Below are 7,603 nucleotides of genomic sequence, written 5' to 3' on the forward strand. Positions count from 1 at the left end.
CCCCCGACACTGGTAGGGAATGCAAAAAAAACACTTCAATGGTTGTTTGTAGTATTTACTAGAAAGCCTCAAACTCAAAACCTGCTGGCTACATTTCTCCCAACCCCCAACATTGTATTAGTTGCAGTAGGTAGAGGGGCAATCTGTTTTTTTAATGTAACCCTACCCTAGCCCTGTATTTAAATACCTTAGCCAAGGCAGAGTAATAGGAGACATCCTTTAGGTGTGGAGGAAAAATGCTTGCAGCATCAATCTAGGAGAAGGTTGTAAAATATGTCACCCCAGTGCTGGATTTTCAGCTACACTGCTCATTACTGCTGTATAATCTCCTCCATGTTGCTGCTGCTATATATGTGATAGAGATAAGAGAGAAGGATTCTCCTCTCCTAGGTATGCAGTGTATAGAAGATATGATCGCAGTTACTTCACCCACTAGCTCAGAGACAACTGAGAATTAGAGTAAGAGCCTGCAGAGGGGAAAACTGCTAAATAATGACCTATGCAAGTCATATAATGGCCAGAAATAGTGTTATTCCTCACACACATATGACAGCTTATTCTGAAAAGTCACCTGCAACGTTGGGTACGCTATGAATGGGTTCCTCTTCCCGGTACAGGTCAGCTTGATATGACCATATGGTAAAGTTTTAGGCAGCGGGACAGGGCGAGCTGTGGTGCAAATTTGTTGTTGTAGCACAATATTCCCCTCTCCATAAGCATGTAAGGGACCTTTAGGGGGTATTTTAACTTTAAAGCAGCCCAGTTACTAAAGGAATCTACAGCTTTGACCCATACATAGTAGAACTGATCTGCTAAAGGTTTTCATACACATTAGATGAATTGGATTTCAACATGCCCGATCCTTGCGGTACATAAGGTGCTGCCAGGGGACTCCGGCCGCAACTTAGTCCCCTTCTCCCTTTTAAAACACATGCACAATTGGGCGAACATGCATGCGTATGGGGGGGGGGGGGTCGGGAGGAATATTTGCCGTCCGAACGGGCATTCGGCCGACAGCTATTGGATTTGTTTGGGCCCCTTAAGACCCATCAGCTCTGGTCCATACACAATTTCTGGCGATCACATGATTTATCATTTAATGACCAGGACAATTAGAGCAGGCAGTCATAGGTTCAAGAGTGCGAGTAATCTATGCACCTAGTATTGCCTAACAAGTGTGAGCACAAATTGCGGCGGCATAGAGAAATTATTTTAGGAAGGGGAGTTGATGAATAGTTTGTCAATTAGGAATGTCCCTGGTGTATAGAAAAGATCCAACAGAGACAAAGGACAAAAAAAAATAAAAATCTAATGAAAAAAGATACAAAGCCATCTTCAAATTCTGCAAGTTATACCAAAATCCACAAGGGGGCACTGTTTCATTGGTTTATATGGTGTATGCAATACTGTATATATATTACACCTCGTCTAGGCAATTGTAACATGGCTCGGCAATCCCACCAGTTTTATGGACTAGTCCATGGACATTACACATGAAGTCTAACTAATATATACCATGATGTAATAAAGTCCTGGTGGGTCATGCGATTGTGCATTGTCCATGCCCTTCGGCTCTGCTACCACATATACGCCTAAGGCTCTATACACACATTGAGCCTTCCATCATATATATCCCAACGTATGCCACTGTATAGACCTAGATTGGCATAGGTCACCCATAGGACACTATTGTAAAGGGGGAAAAAAGTACACTGTGCGGTATATATATATTTCTTTTTTTTTTTTTTTTAGGGTTGCCTCTGTGGTGGATGGTGTAGTCACCCATGAGATGGATGAAGTGTGTGCTAAATTCCAATAATCCGCCGTTTTCAGCAGTCCCAAGGATGCCGTGTCATCAGAATTTGACTGTATTGACACTTCCTATCATCTGCCCGTAAAAAAAATAGTCCAGCATCTCTAGTAATCCATCAGTTTGTAGAATGCCGGATTATCAGAATTTTACTGCATTGGTAAATTTGTTATTACGTGCCCATTAGTAAACGTTTATTTTGTCTTACATCTGAAAAACCGTAATTTTAATAGTACAAAGTGCCAATCCGGTAGACAGATAAATATAAACCTATGTGTAGGGCTGGCCATATAATTAGTATCTCCTATCACTTTGTCAGCTCTGCCAGCCGGTTCAGTTCTTGTGACAAGGCTGTAACAGTTCTGAGCACGCGTTCCCGGTCCTTGGCAATCAGACGAGTGCCACATCTCTGCATGAAGCGGTCAGGATGCCACGTCACCCTCTGTGCCCGCAGATAGCGTTTATATGACCCTACATTTGAAGGATTACCACCAGCAGCAATGGTCTGTGCCATCTGTTCAGCAGTCCCTCCTGGCAAGGGCCATGGGATGTCACTGTATCCCAATGTACCAAGAGCAGTCCTGATATTAGCGGGACCCTGACCGCTGACGTCACAATCTTTTCCTGTAACCTTGGCTTTGTCCTTCACATGTTCCTCGCCAGTTCTGGCGGACGGACCAGCTCTCCCAAACACCTCCTCACATCTCTTCTGATAGCGGTCACTCTGCACCTCCCGCAGTTCTTTCTCCTTCTGTTGCTGTCGTAGCGTATACGTCTTTTCTTGCGCGGCGTTAGAGGATTTCTGCACCGAGACCTTTCTGCCCTTTGCACCAGGAGGCTCAGGCTGGATCTTCCTAGCCTGATATTCTCTGTAGATTCGATCAGCCCAGGACTCGAAGGTCTCCACCTCAGGCACGTCTTCTGGATAATCCTCTGAAAAAAGAAGACTCCTTTATTGAGAGCAGCCACAGTAACAAGAGGCAAATAACATTATAATGTGTGTGAAAGTATTAAAGCGGAAAAGCACCTAAAATAATCTGATATATTATATACAACAACCTAAACCCAGAGACAGAAGTCCACAGATAGAGATCTCAAGGGTTTTGGGTGCCCTATAGACGTCTGGACATCTTTAGAAAGGGTATGGATTTTGATTTCTCATATACAGTGCAGGCCACATGTGCCCACAGGTGCAACTGCAGGTGCCCACAGGTGCCCCCCTATGGAGTACATTCTGCAGGGTGACCCACAGGCCAACAGTTGTTTAACCCCTGCCTTATAGCGGTTGTCCAGGATTAGAAAACCATGGCGGCTTTCTTCTGATAACAGCACCACACCTGTCCATGGGTTGTGCCTGGTATTACAGCTCAGCTGCGTTTGAAATTAATGAGTTTGAGCTGCAATATCACACACAACCTGAGGACAGGTGTGGTGCTGTTTTTTGGAAAAAGCAGACATGATTTTCTAACACTGGACAACCCCCTTTAAAAAGCATAACAAGCCAAACAAGAACAACTCCAAAACAGCATTGCCTACAAGATGAGTGTCTCTGGTTTGACTGATGACCTGAGACATCTCTCTTTAAGGAGTTGAACATTGAATAGCTACATCTAGGTGGCACTAGAGAGACAGTCTATTTATAAGACTTTGCATATTTTCCCAGGGAGCATTGCGTTAGTCTCCCTAACTTTTGTGAGCTGCTCCCCAGAGTGCTATGGCCCTTGAGAAACATGTGTATGAATTGTCAGGTGTTTACTAATGTTCAGACAATGCTAATGGACACATCAAGTGGTTATGTTTATTGGATTTCCCCTTTAAACTTACCCTCGTACTGTCCGTACAATTCTTGATATTCATCCATACTTTCGGCTAAGAGTTTCTCTCTCCAATCTGATTGCTGTGAGGACAGGCCTGGGGCTGCTTCAGAAGGATATACGCTCTGGCTGGAGTTCCTCTCCTACAAAAAGAAGCAAAAAACATTTTAACTGATGCGTTGAAAGGGGCGTGGCTTCACTGAAGGGCGTGGCTTAGTTTTAAGACAAAGCATATGCCCCAGAATTCAAGAACCCAGTGTTCACGCCGAGGTTGCACAATACCATTCCAAAAATATTAAAGGGGTTGTCCACCCAGGACAATCCCATTTACATAAGGCTGCTCCCCTGAGGGTAAGACAATGATAAGACGTAGGAAGCAGAATACAAAACAAGCGGACAAAAAAAAAAAAAAATCTTGTACCTCGCTCATTTATATCGGACACGGCCCAACCTACTGCATTGGAATCAAATATAGCGCATATGACCTCCTTTATTACACCGCAAAATAAATACAGACCCCAGACCAGACCCCCGAAATAAATGCTGACTTCCCTTACAAATACAGACCCTAAAACAAACCCTCTAAATATAGACCTTAGATCAGGCCCCCTAAATACAGACCCCAGTCCAATCAACCTAAAGTAATACAGACCCCTGACCAGACCCCTAAATAAATACTGACCCAACAGGTATGCAGCTTTTAGGCTATACATTACCATGAGGTCTTCGGCCCGTTTCAGGATGTCTCGAGGGGTTGTGCCTTGATGATTTTCTACATCAATGGACTGCGGGCAGCGCTTGAGTATTGGCACAACCAAGTCTGTGTACACTGAAACAAGAAAAAATATCTGAAAGCATCGCTGTTGACAAGGGAGCACACAGACCAGAAAGATACAGAGCACCATCTCCCCTGCGTTGACATAGAGTTCAATTTAAAATTCTGTCTGCCTGCCGTCACCACTAGGGGGAGCTTAGGAGCTCAAAACATGCTGTGATATTATTGAGTTCAATGTTTAAACAGTATGTAGTGAGCTCCCCCTAGTGGTGGCTGCAGGCAGATAGAATTATATAATATCGCTCTTTGTCTATACAAAGGATTTAAGCTATAAATATATATTTAAAAATAAGGTTGTCGATCTCGAGTGGCAATGACCTGTCCACATTAAGGATTTTCACATGATGGGTCGGTGGCATGATAAAACAAGGAAGGGAATAGTGGTCAGAAATGGTAAAAATTAGCCTTCCCCATACCCCTGTATGTAAGTTTATTCCCCATGATTCAAGCTAGTCCCCAGCAGGGCATATAGATATGGGTCGTTCTAATGGGACTTACAATGTACATTTCTCTATACCCAGGTCACAGCGGCGGAAGGTCCAATAGTCTCCCCTCCATCTGATGATCACATGTGACATGTATGTGACCGGTCAGCACTTCTCATGCACGTTACATGTTCGTCGTGGGAACTCTAGTCCAGATGTACTACTACTCCACCTCGGATCACTGCCTCCTCACCTTTCCATCCCCCTTTCTCCACCTCCCGGGCTGCTACATGCAGAGCGTTGTTCCCAGAGGCGTCGCGCTGCATGGGGTCAGCTCCTTTACGGAGCAGCAGGAGAGCGCAGGCATCGTCACGCAGCGAGCAGGCAGCGTGGAGAAGGCTCCGGGCTCCTGGTAAGACTTGATCCAGCCGTAGGTGACGATGTTTTCTGATGTAAGACTTCAGACGGAGAACATTCCCGCGTTCAATATACCGCAGAGCCCTCAGCTCCTGACGGAAAGACATGAGGCCTACGGAGGAGAGAAGCAGATGATCGGGGGCTACACTTATAGCATTTTCCATCAATTCCTCACCATTTTCTAGATCTCAAGATGAATGGACTCCCTAAACTAATATAGACCACACCGAGATCCTCTAAAAAAAAAAAAAATACAGACCCCCCCCCTAAATAAATACAGACATCCTAAATTAATGCAGACCCCAGACCAGGCACACAAACGAAAAAATACATTTCTCCCTTAATTCAGACCCCAGACCAGATGGCCCTTAAAAGTGGCTTCCCAGGACTTTGATATTAATGCCTATCCTTGGGATTGGCCATCTCCGTGGGGGGCTGAGCCGGGCCGTCATCACGGCAGTACTGCTGGTAGGCCCTTCAGGGTCCCGTTCCAGAAAAAAAAAAAAAAAGGGCTGCCCATAGGTAATTTGTAGAACAGAACTGGCCGCATTATATTGCAGGGCCCATTCCCTAACCTGGGGCCCTTCTGGACAAGACCGATGCTTTCCAGCGTCAAAACGTTATCTGCGCCGCCAGAATCGGACCTGTGAAGCAAGAACCCAGCATCAGAATAGTCAGGAGCCAGAGGAGAAGAGGCACCCGACCGGAGGTGGAGGTATGAGGACCCAGGTGCGGTAACTATATAGGAATCTGAATTTTTTTCTTAGGAGGGGAATGTCTGATTTGGGGTGTCAAGTAATTTAGGGGTCTGATTGGTGGTAGTGGCTGCGCTTGGTATTGCAGCTCAGTCCTATTCACGGAGCTGTGCCTGGTAAACAATGAAGGGGACGTAGTGCTGACCGCGACGCGGCCCCTTCACCTAGCTGATTGGTGGGGGTGCCAGGAGTCAGACCATAATCGATCTGATATTGATGGACTAGTTTCTGTGCCCCTCTTCACTCTCCACAACAGAGCGGGAGTAATGAGGGGTATAACATTAAAGTAGTAGGTCTGTGCAGTTTTAAGTCACTGCATGCAGATAAGAATGTTCTCATTCACTGACAGCACAGATATTGAAAATTAAGACAATTCTAACTAATATATATATAGTACACAGCAGTCAGCAATGTGCAGCCTGTGGTTTCCCAGCACCTGTGGAACTACAACTTCCAGCTCTAGGAGAACTACAACCCCCAGCATGTCCTGCCTGTGAAGGCTCTATGACGCGCTGTGCGGGAACGAGCACAGATTTTTTCCCTCCATACTTACCTCTATGTCTCCTCAGAGCATCAACGTTCAGTACATACTGTAAAAGACTCAGAACAGAATGCTTCACTACACACTTCCGGGTGTACTGGGCGGAGTCAGGACTGAGCTTCCGGTCCACTACATAAACTGTCCCCGGGAAACAATAGTTCTCGTCTTTCTGCCCGACTATGATTTTGGTAGTGTATATCACAGCCGGTGCATGCATCTGCACAACAGACATATACACATTCACTACATGTAAGGGAACAGCTACAGATATATAGTTGTTCAGATTTAGAGAGTTGTGATTAATGTCTATAAAGTGGCATAAATCTAATACTCCAGGTAGAGCTTCTTTCCAGGATATTAGTATAGGCAATGCCGTACATGTCTACATACCAGGTGAAACAAGTGCAAAGAGCTTGTTTCCCCTGGTAGAAGCCTTACGGTAAAAATCTTCGCGCAAAACCGCAGTAATTCGTGGTAAAACGTGCACGGTTTGCGGAGCAGTAATTATCCGCACAAAAGTAAAATGCCATTCAGCATGTGTGAAGTTACCTTTAGTATTCAGGGAGACAGAGTGGTGGCCGCCCCTTAAAGGGGATCGTCTCATGAAGACGGCCCATGACCATATGTCATATTAGGGACTCCCTCAATGATATAGAATAGAGATCCGCTCTGGTGTATTATATAAATGGCCATTCATCTGGATGGCCGCCATGTTATACTAATTTGTGTGGCTGAACAAGGCTTTTCCCGGTAAAATCAGCTGACGAGACGACCCCTTTGATAAAACAACTCATTTAGTATTAGGGTATGTTCACACGGCAGCGTCCATAACGGCTGAAATTACGGGGATGTTTTCAGGAGAAAACAGCTCCGTAATTTTAGCCGTAATGGCATGTTGAGGCGCTGTTTGCTGCGTCCATTACGGACGTTAAATGGAGCTGGTTTTCCATGGAGTTCATGGAAAACGGCTCCATTTACGTCTGAAGAAGTGACAGGCACTTCTTTG

At 45.2% G+C, this 7,603-nt stretch overlaps 1 protein-coding gene across 1 annotated transcript; it reads right to left on the reverse strand.

The window, feature by feature from the left end:
- Positions 1-985: 985 nt before the first annotated feature.
- On the reverse strand, positions 986-6,689 carry LOC142658865 (NF-kappa-B inhibitor-like protein 1). Its single transcript, XM_075834480.1, has 5 exons — positions 6,610-6,689; positions 5,138-5,413; positions 4,341-4,453; positions 3,635-3,767; positions 986-2,743 (listed from the first exon to the last, which is right to left on the reverse strand). Exons 2-5 carry the CDS (start codon positions 5,406-5,408, stop codon positions 2,118-2,120), a joined length of 1,143 nt encoding a protein of 380 aa, XP_075690595.1. The 5' UTR covers positions 5,409-5,413; positions 6,610-6,689; the 3' UTR covers positions 986-2,117.
- Positions 6,690-7,603: the final 914 nt, after the last annotated feature.

Source organism: Rhinoderma darwinii, chromosome 8 (assembly GCF_050947455.1).
Source record: "Rhinoderma darwinii isolate aRhiDar2 chromosome 8, aRhiDar2.hap1, whole genome shotgun sequence".
Classification (NCBI taxonomy): domain Eukaryota; kingdom Metazoa; phylum Chordata; class Amphibia; order Anura; family Rhinodermatidae; genus Rhinoderma; species Rhinoderma darwinii.

Coding starts and splice junctions, on each gene's coding strand:
- LOC142658865 (XM_075834480.1), bottom strand. CDS start 5,408: ATGTCTTTCCGTCAGGAGCTGAGGGCTCTGCGGTATATTGAACGCGGG. Junction 4,454..5,137: donor GGAGAAAGGGGGATGGAAAG/GTGAGGAGGCAG, acceptor TTCTTGTTTCAG/TGTACACAGACTTGGTTGTG. Junction 2,744..3,634: donor ATTGTACGGACAGTACGAGG/GTAAGTTTAAAG, acceptor TTCTTTTTTCAG/AGGATTATCCAGAAGACGTG.